This window comes from Erinaceus europaeus, chromosome 6, assembly GCF_950295315.1.
Source record: "Erinaceus europaeus chromosome 6, mEriEur2.1, whole genome shotgun sequence".
NCBI classification, from domain to species: domain Eukaryota; kingdom Metazoa; phylum Chordata; class Mammalia; order Eulipotyphla; family Erinaceidae; genus Erinaceus; species Erinaceus europaeus.
The window spans coordinates 25,523,978-25,542,079 of record NC_080167.1 but is presented as its reverse complement, the minus strand read 5'-3'; the positions used below and the strand labels follow the sequence as shown (position 1 = coordinate 25,542,079).

Sequence of the window (18,102 nt, the reverse complement as noted above, 5' to 3'; positions counted from 1 at the left end):
ATTATTACTGCTTTACTGCTGCTTGTGATCCATCACCATGCTGGAGGGTCTTTTACCTATTGAATTTCCTCTAGCAGGATTCCACAGTTAATTGAGAAAACTGTAGAATTCTACAACATCTTGTAGAATCTTGAAGGAATAACCCTAGTGTTTATTGGATAAAGTACCAGTGTTCCTACATCAGAAGTACAGAAATGTGTCTCTAATTAAATGAAAGCAATGGCAGTACAAAATTTAGAAACAATATTGATATGTTTGGCCAAATTAAAACACACACACACACACACACACACACACACACACACACACACACACACACACACACACACAGTGAGAGTCAATATATATGGACATATAAATTGGTCCAAACCTTGTGGAAATCAATCTGGAGATTTCTCAAAACACTAGAAATGGACCTACTCCTTGACCCAGTAATTTCTGTCCTGGGGATTTATAAAAACAAATAAGCAAACAAATAAAAACACCTCTGGGAAGAGATCTTTGCATACCTATGTTCATAGCAGAACAATTTGTAATGGGCACAACTTGAATATAACCCACATGTTCAATGACAGATGTGTGGCTAAAAAAAAAAAAATCTGTGGCATATATACACAATAGAATACTACTCGGTGATTAAACATAATGGAAGTTGCCTCTCTTGCCTCATCTTAGTTGGAACTTGAAGATGTCTTAGTGAGATAAGCCAAAAAGAGAAGAAATACTGAATGTTCTCACTTACCGGTGGATACTAATAAGTTAGGACAGAGAGGGAAAACACAAAGTAAAACTTGGACTGTATTGTATTAAAGCAAAGCAAAAGACTCAGAGGAAGGAGTGGGAAGGAAGATATGAAGAGAACCGTGAGGTCCTGTTGCTTGATGATGTAGAACCTAAGCTCTGGTTGAGAGTGTTCTGCAAAGAACTTTCATGGGGACATGAGAAAATATACCCATGTGCCAACAACTGCATTGCAAACCATTAGCCCCTCAACAGTAATGATTTAAAAAGTTCCTATCAAAGTGACACAATTAAAATAATTTTTTCTTGACCACATTATATCAAATATATATATATATATATATATTATTTATTTATAAAAAAGGAAACATTGGAGAGTCGGGCTGTAGCACAGCAGGTTAAGCGCAGGTGGCACAAAGCACAAGGACCGGCATGAGGATCCCGGTTCGAGCCCCGGCTCCCCACCTGCAGGGGAGTCGCTTCTCAAGCGGTGAAGCAGGTCTGCCGGTGTCTATCTTTCTCTCCCCCTCTCTTTCTTCCCCACCCCTCTCCATTTCTCTCTGTCCTATCCAACAACTACGACAACAATAGTAACTACAACAATAAAACAACAAGGGCAACAAAAGGGAATAAATAAATAAAATAAATATTAAAAAAAGACTTGTAAATCTTTAAAAAAAAAAAAAAAGAAACATTGACAAAACCATAGGATAAGAGGGGTACAACTCCACACAGTTCCCACCACCAGAACTCCGTATCCCATCCCCTCCCCTGATAGCTTTCCTATTCTTTAACCCTCTGGGAGTTAACCCAAGGTCATTGTGGGATGCAGAAGGTGGAAGATCTGGCTTCTGTAACTGCTTCCCTGCTGAACACGGGCGTTGATAGGTCGTAGATCAAATATATTAAAGAGAATAAGGACATTCTTGAAGAAGAAATCCATTACAAAGTAGCTTTTTTCCTTTCCCAGCGTGTGAAAAAGATCTTCATTTGTCTTAAAAGCAATTTTCTTATACTTTTAATATACTTTCAAAGAATTGTCCTAGGATTGTAAAGATAGCTCACCAGTTAGGATAAGTGCTGCGCCATACACTCAGCCCAGACCCATATTGGAATCCTATGGTGGGGCTGGGCGGTGGTGCATCTGGCTGAGTGCATGTGTTACAGTGTCCAAAGACCAAGGAAGAAAGCTTTGTGAGTGGTAAAGCAACACTTCAGGTGTCTCTCTGTCTCTTTCTCTCTCATTCTTCCCCCCTTCCTCTCGATTTCTGACTGTCGCTATCCAGTAAATAAATAAAGATAATTAAACAATAAGAAAGGCGTGCCATGGTGTCAGGTGAAAGTCTGGTGCTGTGGTGTCTCTCGCTCATCTGCTGCCTTTTTCCCCCTGTCTCTTTCTCTATCATAATGAAAATGTAATCACAGAAGAGCAGTGCAATCTCTCATGAGCCTAGACTCTGAAAAAAAAGAAGAAAAAAAGAAAAAAGAATTCTAAAGCTTTAAAGACATGCAGACAGAGTTACTATAAGAAGTTATGTGAAACAAAAGTGAAAATCTTGTAGTAAAATGATATGATAATATTGACATCATAGTACTTTATTTTGTGTTTATTAAAGACAATATCATTCCTTAAAGTCAATATCATTACTATTATTTTTGAAAGCCTTAAGAACCTCCTTTTCCTAAAGAAAAAGGTGCACACACAACCACATTCTAGACTTTCCATGATATTTATCACCTGATCTAATATTATGATTCTGTTAAATTATCTTTGTGACCCAACACTACAATCCCACCATCCCTTCCTTTCTCTTAAATATCATAAATATCTTTACTCACATTCCTCCTCTAATCAGGGTTGGCTTGTCACACATACAGCTTCTCAGCCAGTGAGTATCTTCTGAGTGTTTACTAATTCTCAACATTGTGCTCAGAGTTAAAGTCACTGTCTTTGAGTTTAGTTTGATAACTGAAAGAAAGGAACTTGCAGGCTAGTGGTCATATCATGCTGGAGGGAATTGTATGGGATTGTACCCCTCTTGTCCGACAATCTTGTCAATCATTATTAAATCAATCATAAAAAAATAGTGGTCAGATCAATGAATCATGTATATCTATGATCAGATCAACACCCAGAACACAAAAGCATGGCTTCACTTTAACCCACTTTCAAAATACAGCTTATAAGGCCAAGGAAAGCATTATACTACAGAGGAAGAAACTTTGTATTTCAATCCAACAGCAAGAAAGAGCATCATGACATAGTCAGGGATGTTGTGCATATTTGGAACATAGGAGTTTAAAAATGGGGAGTCGGGGATCGGGCGGTGGCGCAATGGGTTAAGCGCATGTGGCGCAAAGTGCAGGGACCAGCGTAAGAATCCCTTTCGAGCCCCCGGCTCCCCACCTGCAGGGGAGTCGCTTCACAGGCGGTGAAGCAGGTCTGTAGGTGTCTATCTTTCTCTCCCCCTCTCTGTCTTCCCCTATTCTCTCCATTTCTCTCTGTCCTATCCAACAACGAACAACATCAACAATGGCAATAATAATAACCACAGCGAGGCTACAACAACAAGGGCAACAAAAGGGGGGAAAAATGGCCTCCAGGAGCAGTGGATTCATGGTGCAGGCACCGAGCCCAGCAATAACCCTGGAGGGAAAAAAAAAAGGGGAGTCAACAAGTAAGAGACTGAATACACTCTATGCTTGTACTACTCAAAGTGTGGTTCCCTGAAAAATAACAACTACATCACTTGGGGCAATTTTCAAAGTGAAACTTCTGTATATCTATCTGATACCTACTCAAACAGATTCCTAGGGGAAGGCTTAGGAATCTGTGTTTTAATAAGTTTTCCAAATCATTCCTATGGAGGTTAAAATTTGAAAAGCATGCCTCTATTTCACACAGAGGAATTTAGACTCTACCCTGTAAACAGATGGAAATATATTAGAGGCTTTTAAGCCTGGAGATGAATTGTTCAATTTGGAGTTTTAGAAAGACTCAATTATTGATAACAAAAAAATTAAATCCTTACTGTATACTAAGCGTTTTCCTAGGCACCAGAGGTACAGTGCTAAACAAAGCATTGTAGTTCCTGCTGAACACATTTTGCATTGTAATGGGAGATACAGACCATCAGAAACTGAACCTAAATAATGGAAAATTATGATACATCAGGGCTTGGAGCTGGCAAACCTGATAGAACACACATGTTTTTATGTATAGGAACCCGGATTCAATCCTCGGGGCCCCACCTGCAGGGGGAAAGCTTCAAGAGTAGAGAAGCAGTGATGCAGATGGTTATCTATTTCCCCCTATCCCTCTCGATTTTTTTCTGTGTCTAGCCAATAAATAAATAAAATATTTTTTAAATTATAATATTTCAGGAGCCAGGCAGTAGCGCAGTGGGTTAAGTGCACGTGGCTCAAAGTGCAAGGACCGGAGTTAAGTATCCCAATTAGAGGCCCCAGCTCCCCACCTGCAGGGGAGTCGCTTCACAGGTGGTGAAGCAGGTCTGCAGGTGTCTGTCTTTCTCTCCGCCTCTCTGTCATCCCCTCCTCTCTCCATTTCTCTCTGTCCTAACAACAACATCAATAACAACAACAATAATAACTACAACGGCTGGTCCGAAGGTAGTGGGTTATCAGAAAAAAAATAATAACTACAACAATAAAACCACAAGGGCAACAAAAGGAAATAAATATTTTTTAAAAAATTTAAAAATTATAATATGTCTTTATTGAAATGATGTTCATTCTTCAAGACCTAGATCGATTGCTAGCTCCTCTGTAGAGGTTCCCTTTATAGCTGTTTTTTTTTTTTTTTCCTGACTGAATCACTCTTACCACAGCACCTTGCTTTACTGCAGTAACTTGTGTTTTAATATTTTCTATTTAAGTTGCTTGAGAATATAAGAATGTTGTCCATTGAGGTAACTCATGTGGGATTTTCTCTTCTTGCGCTTTCCTCCTGTCTATGCAGTCAGCTCAAGGCAGTGGTCATCGGACACTCCTCTACGGACATGCCATCTTGCTGCGCCATTCCTATAGTGGCATGGTGAGTTCTCATTTTGATACCCTCTTTCACATTGCCATGTGGATGCTTTTGGGTATGCCCAGTTAGGAAATGTTGGCAGGTGCGTGTAAGACATAGCATCGTTAGCTTGAACGTATGTGTTCTTTCAGATTTCTGTACCGTTTAGTTTTGTGAGTTTTAAGATGATAACATTTGATGTCCTTCAAGTCTGTCATCATGTGATTACTACTTTAATATTTTTTAATAGCTTACTTTGGGGAAGAGAAGTATGTGAGATACCTCAAATAAGAAAGCCTTTATTTCTGAGTTTGTTTTAAATAGCTTATTTATTAAAGAATAACATTAGTCAACAGACCTAAATGTTTTATTCATTAGAGATAACAGAAATATAACATAGACTCTACTTGTGAATTCTGTAATCGATGCCACCCTAACTTTTCTTCTAACTAGATGCTTTTTGGGTAAATATTAGCTATTTCTTTTTTTTTTAATATTAGCTATTTCTTTCACCCACTTATTTATCAGGTTTCTTTCAGGCATAGACTTCTCTTTCTTGATCATAAATATTGTTAGAGAAAATGGTGTATATAGGAGAGTGCACATGTTACAGTGTGCTAGGACCCAGGTTCAAGTCCCTAGTCCCCACCTGCAGGGTGAAGCTTCACAGGTAGTGACGCAGTGCAGCAGGTATGTGTGTGTCTCTCTTTTTCTCACCCTATCTCCCTCCCTTCTTTTCTCTGTAAATTTGTCTCTATCAAAAATAAATAAAAATATTTTTAAGTTGCTATATAGTTTTAAATAATTATATTTGTTATATAAATACATAAAAATTTAACTGTAGACTGGTCAAATAGCTCACTTGCATAATGATCGCCCTGTGGGCGACCCAGACTTGAGCCTGATCCTCACGGTTCTGAAGGAAGTGTCAGTGCAGTGGTTTCTTTCTCTCTCTCCTCTGCCTGTCTCTTCCTAAAAGAATATCATTATAATTATACACTTAAAAATGGTTTGCTAATGATAAGAACATGCATATCATATAAGATTTGGGAATTAAAGAATATAATTTTTTATAGAAAAAAGTATTGGGAATTTTAAGAAATCAATATTTTTGTTCTAAAATGTTTTCACGTAGTCAAGGTATAATCAATTTTGTATGTGTAGCTCATACATATTTTCATAGCATAAGAATTTTCCATGTTGTTTAAATCTTGATTATAATGGCTCTATGTTAGTTCACTACTTCACAATATAATCAATCATTTCTCTTAAGTAAATAACTCCTAAAATGTATAAATTGTTCCAAAGCAAATAACTGAACGTAGTTAGTGTCCCCAAACACACAGAAATTGTGTATCACCTTTATGATATTGATGTGAAATTATAGATCAAAAGTATGGTGAATGGAATTTTAAAAGCCTATTCAAATAATAAAAATTAAGTTTAAAGATAAAGTGAAAAAATATAGGAAGACAGTGTTGGAAAAACATAGGCAAAATTTTAACAATTTTATCTTTCCTATTAATCCACTATGTTACATAAATAGACTGAATTAGAGAAACTGTGATAATCTTAACAGGCTCCCAAAATGCTTATGATTATGCCTTCCATTCCCAATCAAAACATATTCAGTAGACAGGATAAGAGTCTGGGCATAGTAGGTAGATCTAGATGTAAGTTCTTGATGCATTCTGACAGTCTTGAATATATGGATATTTTGCTGGTTGCATATGAGACAGAATTTCTTCTTCTTTTTTTTTTTTTTTTTTTGCCTCCAATGTTAATGCTGGGGCTCAGTGCCTGCACCATGAATCCACTGTTCCTGGAGGCCATTTTTTCCCCCTTTTTGTTGTCCTTGTTGTAGCCTTGTTGTGGTTATTATTGTTGTTAATGTCATTCTTGTTGGATAGGACAGAGAGAGGAGGGGAAGACAGAGAGGGGGAGGGAAAGACAGACACCTGCAGACCTGCTTTACCGCCTGTGAAGCGACTTCCCTGCAGGTGGGGAGCCAGGGGCTCGAACCCGTATCCTTACTCTGGTCCTTGCTCTTTGTGCCACGTGCACTTAACCTACTCCACTACCTCCTGACCCCCTGAGACAGAATTTCACATGAAACAGAAAGAGAGAGAAATAAACCAGAACATCACTCTGGCACATGCACACTAGGGGGTCAAACTCAGAACCTCTTGCTTGAGAGTCCCACATTTTACCCTCACATCACATCCCTAAAGGACTTACTGAACTTCTTTACACCTGTGATTATAGCTGGGTATCACAGACATTCTTTCAAAGAATATTATGTTGCGTCTGTCATATCCTAGACATTGTTGAAGTGATGGATATAGTAAATGGGCCTGCTCTTTGGAGCTTAGTTAACATTTGTAGAATAATTATAATATTTACCTCACAGTTGCTATGGCTATTGGTGGGAGAGAAAATGTATGTTACAATGTATGATTAATGAAAATTATTATAGAACACTTTAATTGGATTTTTTTAGGTTTTGCCTGGTCAGTATTTAAAAATTACCACATTCTCTTAAATAAAACACACATTTAGTGCTACACAGGAAAACCAACTGGACAAATTTTTAAAAAGTTAGATTTTAAAAATGAAAACAAAAGTCAAAGATGAAGGTTTTAAGTTTCTGTTTGGGAGAAAGATTTCTGACTGTCAAATCAGGTCATGTAAGTTGAATAGCACTTGATATGAGAGATGTACTGTCACACTCCTAATTATGTATCTTCTTTAACTGACAGAACACACCTCCCTCTTCTTTTCACCCGGGATAAAAGACCACCTCTCCTTTAGCTAATGCTCTAAATAAATGTTGTGTAAATGCCACTCTGTCTCACAACAAGAAACTTGGATTTTGCTCAGAAGCATCCATATATGAAGGGAAAAAAATAAATAAAACTAATAGCTACAGAGATATATTGATGTGTCAGAAATAGACTGGAATAGGACCTTCCATGTTTAGTGACAGCTGCTGATTCTATATCTTCTAGTATCTGTGCTGCTTGTCCACATCCCGATCTTCTACTGATAAACTGGCCTTTGATGTTGGTTTGCAAGAGGACACGACAGGTAAGCAATGAAACTGATCCACCATGAAGCTGTGTTCAGAGAGATAATCAGGGATTGAAGTGGAAAAAGCCATGAAATGTGGTTAAGATATATAAGGTGAATAATTGAAATCAGGAAAAAGCAAAAAAGAAAATTGCTTAAGAAGGGTTTTAGTAGGAATCAGTATATATTGTTTCTATTGATAGTTCATTCCCATATTTAGATGGATGTTCAGACTAGACTTTAAATTGTATTCTTATTATGGGGTTGGATAGATGAATAACTCACACCTTACTGACTTAATTATGTTAATGTGCATGATTTATGTGCATAGTTTTTGAAGTATTACTGTATAGTTCATCTTCAAACTATATTTAATTCTAAAAATATTACTGAACCAATGTCAACATTCAGGTAGAATGGCCAGAAAGTGTCTCCATTAAATTTGCTGTTTGTATAAAGTGCTACATATCTTTGCAAATAAACATTTTGCGTGTGGGTGACCCTGGGAGCTGTGTGATACCACCACTCCTGTGCCAACATCTCCATCTCTCCCTTCCTCATTCCTTATTGCCTGCCTGCCTGCCTGCCTGCCTGCCTGCCTGCCTTCCTTCCTTCCTTCCTTCCTTCCTTCCTTCCTTCCTTCCTTCCTTCCTTCTTTCCTTGCCACTGGGTTATCACTGGGACTCAGGACCAGCACTTCAAATCCTGCTCCCAGTGGCTCTTTCTTCATTCCTTTTCTTTCTTTCTTTCTTCCTTTCTTTCTCTCTCTCTCTCTCTCTCTTTCTTTCTTTCTCTCTTTCTATTTTATTAGATAAATCAGAGAGAAACTGAGAGGGGAGGGGGAGATAGAAAAAGAGAGAGAGAGAGACATAGAAGCCAGCATACCTGCTCTAATTCTCCTGAAACATCCCCTCTGCAGGTGGGGAGTAGGTACTCAAACCCTGAACCTTGATCCTTGTGTCTTGTCACATGTGTGCTCAACCAGCTGAGCCATCTCCCAGTCCCTTCATTTATTTCTAACTTACAGAAAGAGTCAGAGAAGGGGAGAGACAACATAGCATTGCTTTACTTCCCAAAGAGCCTCCCCTGTTGCTCATGGTGCTTCCCTGAAGTCACTGAGCTTGACTTTGGGGCCTCACTTATATAATAGAGCCTACACCTTACTGGGTGGTCTGCCGCTAGGTGCTGTTTACATGTTTTTGACACAGACATGTACATATGAATTTATTTCTCTCTAGAAAGTCAGATAAGGAGAACGTAGACTTTAAAATATTATTTATCTGTGCATAAGAGAAAGAATCAGAGCATTACTGTGACATACGCAGTGCTGGAGACTGAACTCTGGGCTGTTTGCCTGTTCAAGGATACACCACTGAGCTGCCTCTTTGGTTGGTAAAGTGGGATTTATTCAGGTTTCTTTTTTAAATTCTTTTTATTATCTTTATTTATTTATTGGATACAGATAGCCAGAAATTTGGAGGTGAGGAGAGAGAGAGACACCTACAGCCCTGCTTCACTGCTTATGAAGCAGGAACCCCGCCCCCACGGGCTTGAACTGATAATCCTTAAGCCAGTCTTTGAGCTTGGTGCCATGTATGCTTAACCCACTGCGTTACTGCCTAGCCCTCGCCTCCTCTGGCTTTAAAAAAACTTTTCTATACTCTAAATTTTTCACAAACAACAAATTGATTAAAGTAAAGCTTATTACTTACTAACCTAATTATTTTTTCGTTCTTTATTAGTGATTTAAGATTGATTTACAAAATGATAACTGGTGCATAATTCCGTGCCTTTCCCACCACCAGAGCTCTGTGTCCACATTCTCCCAAGGTCACAAATATAGGTTGACTATCATATATATATATTTAATTGTATATATATTTTATATACCCCCCTTTTTTCTGTGATCCTGCCTTCTCTTCTTTTCTTTTTAATTTTATTTATTTATTCCCTTTTGTTGCCCTTGTTTTATTGTTCTATTTATTATTGTTGTCGTTGTTGAATAGGACAGAGAAAAATCAAGAGAGGAGGGGAAGACAGAGAGAGGGAGAGAAAGATAGACACCACCTGTGAATCGACTCCCTCTGCAGATAGGGAGCCAGGGCTCAAACCGGGATCCTTATGCTGGTCCTTGTGCTTTGCGCCAAGTGCACTTAACCCACTGAGCTACCACCAGACTCCCCTTCTCTTCCTTTCTAAAGTCACATCTACTACTTCTGAATACTTCTGAGTGTCCTTCCTTGCCACCTCCCCACTCCTCCTCCTGATGCAATTGGAGTTCAGAACACTCTGGTCATCTTTCTCTAACATTTACCCCTCTGGGAGTAAGGGCCAAAATTATATATGGGTTGCAGAAGGTGGACGGTCTGGCTACTGTAATTGCTTCTCTGCTGGACATGAATGATGGATTTTGATCCATACCCCCAGGTCTGTTTCTGGTTTTGCATGGTGGGGTAGGGCTCTGGAGAGGTGAGGCTCCAAGACCCCTTGGTGAGGTCATCAGCCCAGGGAGTTCAGGATGAAATTGAAGTAGCATCCACAACTTGGTGGCTAAAATGGAATAAGATATAAAGCAGGACAAAATTTTTAATGAACAGAAGGAATAGAGCAGATAGGAATAGCGATTTTAGGGTATATTGGATGGAAGCTAAGAAGTCTATTTTACCAACCTAATTATTTTTTTAACAGTACACACATTCCCTTTTACAAGAAGTTTCAAGATCCTCAATTACCAAAAAAAACGTATTTTTTTATATTTTTCTGATTTTTAGTTCCTTTTTATATGGGCTTAGCTAGTTCTCTCTCTTTTTTAGTTTCTCTCTTGTAATCCTTGCAATCAGTTTGCTTCAGTACACTGTACAGTTATGTGAAAAAGAAAGCCTTCAGTTCTCTCCCTCAAGAGAAGTAAAAGACTTCATTTATAATTTGCATCATTTATAATTTGTTTTCATTTGTTTGGATGATTATGTAATAATCAAAACAACAAAACAAAACACTGGCTTACTCTACATGCTGATACCCTTATGCTATTCCCTTTTCCCCATAGTGCTCAACTTTCTTCCGAATAGCTGAATTATTTATGGTGTTTATCATTTGCTGTGTCATTGCTTTGAATAAAGTTTCAAGGCAGATAATTCTGTCTTCCTTGTTGACCAACATATATCTCCAGCCACTAAAGCAATGATTAACAGATAGTGTATGCTTTATAAGTGTTTAAGTGCATGAATGAAAACTTTCCTGCAACTCTACTAAGTATGAACTGAATGAATAAAGAAACTCAACAGGTGACATTCAAGTAAGACTATGGTTTGTGTAATTAAATCAGTTCATGGTACAGATTACATATTGACTATAAGATACTTATGAATTATTGCCTTGTGATATACAAAGCTCCTATTATTCAGAAAATTACTGAAAAATTTGTAAAGAAGTAGGAAGAATGTTGGGAAAAATAAAATTGAGGAAAAGAACAGAATAGTAATTATTAGACAAAGATACTACTGAAATGCTATTCTCATTTTGTATTTTATATTTCTGATACTGTATTTAAATTATATATTATGAATGTGTAACATATTTATAAAATATTTTATTGATTTTCTGTTTCTAGAAGACATTACTAATAGATTGTTGAGCTGCGTACTTAACTTTATATTTTAGGTTTTAACATTATAGAGTGAGAAATGGCTATGTGCTCCATGAGGCTTGTGCTTAACTAATACTACAAGGAAGTATTTGCTTCTTTGAAAGACTTATTATTTATGCCTTGATGTGTGTGTGTGTGTGTGTGTGTGTGTGTGTGTGTGTGAGAGAGAGAGAGAGAGAGAGAGAAAGAACACTAGATCACAGTCATAAGTAATGGGAGTTGAATTTGGTGTCTCAATAAGTTTTGTGTTCTAAAACTAAACTTATTCCTTATTTGTTTTAATGAATACACAAATATTTTTATAATACACTGTTCTGTACTAAGAATCTCATTTTTTCTCTTACACATATATATCAACATGTACTATACACATGTATGTATGCATGCATTTATAGTTCCACAACATAGTATATTAGGTTGCAGCATTTTGTGCCCATTTTGAATCAACATATCAAAAATAAAAGTTTTAAAAATTGCTGCAGTACGGGAGCTAGGCGGTGGCAGAGCGAGTTAAGCGCACATGGCGCAAAGCACAAGGACCAACATAAGGATCCCGGTTCGGTTCGAGCCCCCGGCTTCCCACCTGCAGGGGATTCACTTCACAGGCGGTGAAGCAGGTCTGCAGGTGTCTTTCTCTCACCCTCTGTCTTCCCCTCCTCTCTCCATTTCTCTCTGACCTACACAACAGTAACAACAACGATAATCAAGGGCAACAAAAAGGGAGGAAAATTACCAAAAAAATAAAATAAATTGCTACAAGGCAACTCTCATCTTACAAAACCCCAAATGAAAAACAAAAACAAAATTAAAAAAACAGCTGGGGGTCGGGCGGTAGCGCTGCGGTTTAAGCGCACATGGCGCAAAGCGCAAAGACTGGCCTACAGATCACGGTTTGAGCCCCCGGTTCCCCACCTGTAGGGGAGTCGCTTTACAGGCAGTGAAGCAGGTCTGCAGGTGTCTTATCTTTCTCTCTAGCTCTTTGTCTTCCCCGCCTCTCTCCATTTCTCTCTGTCCTATCCAACAACAAATCAAGAGCAACAAGGGCAACAAAAATGGGGGGAAAAGAAAAAAAGAAAAAAAAAGTAAAAAAACTAGATGTTATTACTGAGAGCAATGTGATAGTGTAATAATGTGATTGTATAAAAGAATTATATCAGAGCAGGATGACTGGTGTACTTCATAGCATAAATAAGTACCCTTTATGGCAATTGAAGAGCAGGAAAACATACCAAATTTCCCCAGCTGTTATAACCAGTCTCTATGAGAAGAATCTTTTGATATCATTATGCTTCATCCTCAGCTAATTTGTACTAACTCTCTTGGTTTTTAAGATCTCAGGGATTGTCACTAACTTTCAAATTTCTGAAAATTGTAGGAAAAGGGCAATTGCCTTTTAAGTCGAGTGATTTTGAATGCTTATTCAATGTTCTTATTTTGGACTTACTGGCAAAGAACATTGATCTGCAAGTGGGAAGCACTTATTTGCGTTGAAATTTCAATCTGCAGGTGAGGCTTGTTGGTGGACTATACATCCTGCCTCTAAGCAGCGCTCAGAAGGAGAAAAAGTACGAGTTGGAGATGATCTTATCTTAGTCAGTGTGTCCTCTGAGAGGTACTTGGTAAGTATGGAAAAATCAGATCATATGCTGGGTGGTATGATAAATGACAGATCAGTGAAATTATCTCTTTAATGTTTAGATTGCTAATTATCAAGGAAAACTGCTCAGAAACAAGTTCATATCTCTATTTGATGGGTTATAAATAACTCCCAGAGTAGAGGAGTAATGTGACAAGTATGGAAGTGTGGCTTGTCAGGTTTATTTAGACAGGTCTCCCTTGTGTCCTTGATGTGTTTGTGCATAACACTGGCAATGACTACGGGGGAATGCTTTACTAATAGTGTTTAATGTAGTCGGATCAGAAATGTGGAATTTCTTGCACTTTATTTCACATGTAGTAAGAAAACTTCACTAATGAAGTTGCAGTCAGCTACTCTGATATTTATTACAGCAAATTTCATTTTATTTTATCAGAGCACTGCTAGGTTCTGGTTTATGGTGGTGTTGGGATTGAACCTGTTATCTCTGAGCCTAAAGCATGAAAATATTTTGCATAACTTCTCTGCTGTCTCCCTCGCTAAAAGTGAATTGTTATATGAGGAAATTTTGGCGTGTTCTAAAGAATAAATAGAATGTTTTTTTTAAGTTTAAATTTCCTTTTGATGTTATGTTCCTAATGTAGGCAATTGAAAATGGAAAATGATGAAAAGTATGCATTTTATCCCTGAAGGTTTTAAAATTTTTGTGGTGGGCTTAGTATATATTTAATTTAAGGAAATTTATTCTTTGCTAAAGAAGCATGAAGAAGATTGAAATTCATATATGTGGGAAAGATGCCAGTGCAAAATATTACTTTTTTTTAAAGGATTGTATTTATTTATTAATGAGAAAGATAGGAGAAAGAAAAAGAACCAGGCATCACTCTGGTACATGTGCTGCTGGAGATTGAACTCAGGACCTCATGCTTGAGAGTCCAGTGTTTTATCCACTGCATCACCTGCCGGACCACCAAAATATTACTTTTATTATTGTGTAAGTTTGAAAACTGGTTGGATAAAGAAATGGGGTATTATTTTACACAGGAAATAGAAATGTCCATATAAAATATCCTGGACATTATAGTGTATAATGCCTGAAACAATAGTAAAAAGAAAGAAAATTGAGCTTTGTTGTAGTTAAGTATATACTTGTTTATAGGCAGTGTATTTCCATTGCCAGAAACAAAAATATTGGTTTTGTTATTTGATTTAGGATTAGCTAAATGATTGTCATCTAGTGTATTGGTTTGTAAATATAGAAATAGGGCAGAATTTGCAGGTTATCCTTATCTGTACATTTAGTTCTGATTTTGAAACAGTGAGGAGGAACAGTTTTGTTTCACTTGCTTTGTGGAAAGAAGTAATGATGAAGACATGGAAATAGTGAATCAGTGCCTCCTGTAACTGGCAGGACTGATGAAATTAAATGAAGCACCTAATGTTGCATAGCTGTCGGGAAGCCTGGAGCATTTCTCTCCTTTTGTCTCTTTACCCATGTAGGTGGAAATAGTCATTATGCACATTTCTTGGACAATAGAAGCATGGCAACCTGTCAAGTACATATTGATTTAGTCTTTGCTGCGTGCCTGTCCTGTGTATGTTAAGGTGATGCATTTTCATCAGGAGGTACACATTTTGAGTTGTAGTCTTACTTGGAAATATCAGTAGTAGGTAACAGCTAAAAAAGTAATCCATACATACTTGTCAGTATATAAATCCGATATACTGCTTTTTTGCTGGTGTGACTGCATGATTTTGCTGTACAAGTTGTACTTTCTTTCTTTCTTTTGCCTCCAGGGTTATTGCTAGGCTTGGGTGCCTGCACCATGAATCCACTGTTCCTGGAGGCCATTTTTTTCCCCCTTCTGTTGCCCTTGTTGTTGTAGCCTTGTTGTGGTTATTATTATTGTTGTTGTTAATATCGTTCTTTGTTGGATAGGACAGTGAGAAATGGAGAGAGAAGGGGAAGACATAGAGGGGGAGAGAAAGATAGTCACCTGCAGACCTGCTTCACCTCCTGAGAAGCGACTCCCCTGCAGGTGGTGAGCTGGGGGCTCAAACTGGGATCCTTAAGCCGGTTCTTGCGCTTTGCGCGACGTGCGCTTAACCCACTGCTGCGCTACTGCCTGACCCCCACAAGTTGTACTTTCTACTGTTTAGCAGAATTTGACAGGATGACATCATTGTTCACTGAAGGAATAGAAGACAAAGGAGCTACAGGTCAGGGTTGTTCGCATCAATTCTGCTACTAAAGGCCTGAGAGAATTTCTTAGTTCCCCTAACCCTGCCTTCTTTACTTGCAAAATGGTGGTGATTTTACTTTGCATTGAGTTTACTGTGGTAAATCAATGAAATCAGGAATTTATTGTTAGCAGTATATGGTCTCCTTGTGTACAACTCCATTGATTCTGTTCCAATTATTTTATTCTTTTGAAATTTCTGATGGTGAAGAGAGAGGAAGGGAGGGAGGGAAATAGGGAGACAGGGAGGGAGAAAGAGAGACTAGACAAACACCACAGCAGCACTTCATCAGCCATGGAACTGTTCTCTGGTGGTGTGCATGGCCCCATTGTATGTGGTGCTGGGGCTTGAACTCAGGGCCTCCTTCATGGTAAAATGAGTGTCTTGCCAGAATAACTATCTTCCAGCCCAGAGATAATGAATTTAAAAATGTTTTGAATTGAAAAATACTCTACAAATATTAGCAATAGTAATAGCACATAAATTTCCTTTCCTGTGATCTGTATAAATAAATAAATTGAATGATTATACTCACCAGTAATGTTGGGGCTTCATTTTAAACAATTTACTGAGGTTCCCTTTGTAGTAGTTTTTGCTAAAGAACTATGGTGACCAACCACACTTAAAATTTCACATTTTTTTGGTAATGAAATCAGTGCTTTTAGTGTTTTCTCTGTGGACTTAGCATCAAGTAGAAATCCAAGGAAGACCAAGAATAGCACGATTTCTGTGCATAAAGAATTATGGGAAAATCAACCCAATACATGTAACTGTGTGGGGCCTGTTATAAATACATGTTATAGTTTTGGCTACAGATCTTTTTGAAGTAGGGTGGTCAATTGTTATCTCATTTTCTCTTTGGTTACTTAGTAGAGCATATAGAGTATTATGTTGGTGGACTCAATGATCTTTATGATGCTTGTTGAAAAGGATCTAGTAAAAGTGAAAAGGCAAATAGTAAGTTAGGGAAAGGTCACTGAAATAGACATGCCAACTAGTATAACCTAGTTTCTGAATAAGAAAAAAATAGACTATATGTCATCTAGTTTATTAGTATAGTTCCTGTACGTATTGACCTCTTTTGATTGCCTAACTTCTTAAAAGTCTACAATTTCTTCATCTGCAATATGTAAATAATAAAGAGCCTAGTTTACAGGGATGTTAAGAGGATGAAATGCTTTGATCCAAAAAACACTCTTATTTCTATGAATGACACAAAAAAGCCAGTAAGTGACAGTGTTATTAACTTTATTTATCTGGGAAATCTGTGGCTATTAAGAATGGTAAAGGAAACTAAATGGGTTAAACATTTTAAGAGAAAGGAGGAAAGGAGTGAAATAGATATATTGTAATGGATTTTAAATAAATGTTTATTATGTTTCATATGAAAAGATGCAGATACAGTTCAAATAGTTGTGTGAAGAAATTTAGCTGCAAACACATCAGGTTGATAGTGAAGTCACTTTCTTCATCTCATCTTGGAAAGGGTGAGCTATCTTGCCGACATCTATCTGTGAATTTCTAATAGAAGATAGAAGGTATTTCATTAGTTTTAATTTTATTTATTTATTTACTTACTTATTACCAGATAGAGATAGAGAAACTGAGAGGGGAGGGGAAAGATAGAGAGGGAGAGAGACAGAGAGACATCTGCAGCCCTGCTTCACCACTCGTGAAGCTTTCCCCCTGCAGGTGGGCACCAGGGGCTTGAACCTGGGTCCTTGTGCACTTTAATCTGAGCACTTATCCAGGTGTGCCACTGCCTGGCTCCCAGTATTTCAGTTTTTTAAAATAAACTTCTGATTTGCTTCTAGTTGGATATAAATATTGATAAGTAAAATAGAAATATCTTGGATTTTTTTTAAGCTACATATCAAGTCAACCAATGCATTTTATTTTATTTGTTTATTTTTTTTATCATTACCAGAGCTTTATTGCTATGGACCATCTTTTTTTTTTTTTTTTTTTTAAGATAGAAACAGTCACAATCAGGGAGACAGTGGAAGAGAAAGAAAAAATACCGTAACACTGAATCTTCCTCCTATACAGTGGGGGCTGAATTCAAACCTGGGTCATGTGTCTGACAAAGCAGACACACTCTCCAGATGAACTGACCCAAAGCATTTTAAATTGATTTAACTAGAGTCTCTTTCTATGTAGTTCAAGTGATGAAATTGCATACTGTTACATTTGGGAAAAGCACCTATTCTATGACCTTCATTTTTCTCAGAAGAAGAAAAATTCAATCAGAGACTTAATACACCAATTTGATTGCATCAACAAGGCCTAAGTACTTGCCTCTGATTACAAGAAGGATGAATGAATAAATAAATGTTACAGATAAGGGTGCATTTCAAAATATTATTATTATTATTGCCTCCACGGTTACTGTTGGGGCTTGGTGCCTGCACAATGAATCCACTGCTCCTGGAGGCCATTCCCTCCCCATTTTGTTGCCCTTGTTGTTGTTATTACTGTTGTTGTTGGGTAGGACAGAGAGAAAATGAGAGAGGAGGGGAGACAGAGAGGAGAAGAGAAAGATAGACATCTGCAGACCTGCTTCACTGTATGTGAAGCAATCTCCCTGCAGGTAGGGAGCTGGTGGCTAGAACCGGGATCCTTATACCAGTCCTTGTGCTTCACGCCACTTGCACTTAACCTGCTGCGCTACCGCCTGGTGCCAAATTAATTTTCTTTTTAATTGTACTTTATGTTTTTGATGTTATCAGGGCTTTTCTGTTCTGATTAGATTATTTCAAATAGAGACACAGAAATAGG

At 37.7% G+C, this 18,102-nt stretch overlaps 1 protein-coding gene across 3 annotated transcripts in view; it reads left to right on the top strand.

Moving 5' to 3' along the window:
- The window catches only part of RYR2 (ryanodine receptor 2), an 820,963-nt gene that overhangs the window by 360,033 nt on the left and 442,828 nt on the right, over positions 1 to 18,102 (top strand). For 2 of the 3 annotated variants that reach the window (XM_060191939.1, XM_060191938.1), the window contains exons 1-3: positions 4,610 to 4,795; positions 7,780 to 7,858; positions 12,993 to 13,105. In XM_060191939.1, coding sequence (XP_060047922.1) covers positions 4,715 to 4,795; positions 7,780 to 7,858; positions 12,993 to 13,105 — 273 coding nt within the window. In that variant the 5' untranslated portion in view covers positions 4,610 to 4,714. Of the gene's footprint in view, positions 1 to 4,609; positions 4,796 to 7,779; positions 7,859 to 12,992; positions 13,106 to 18,102 lie in introns of those variants that run through there. The other variant, XM_060191940.1, reaches the window with a different exon arrangement.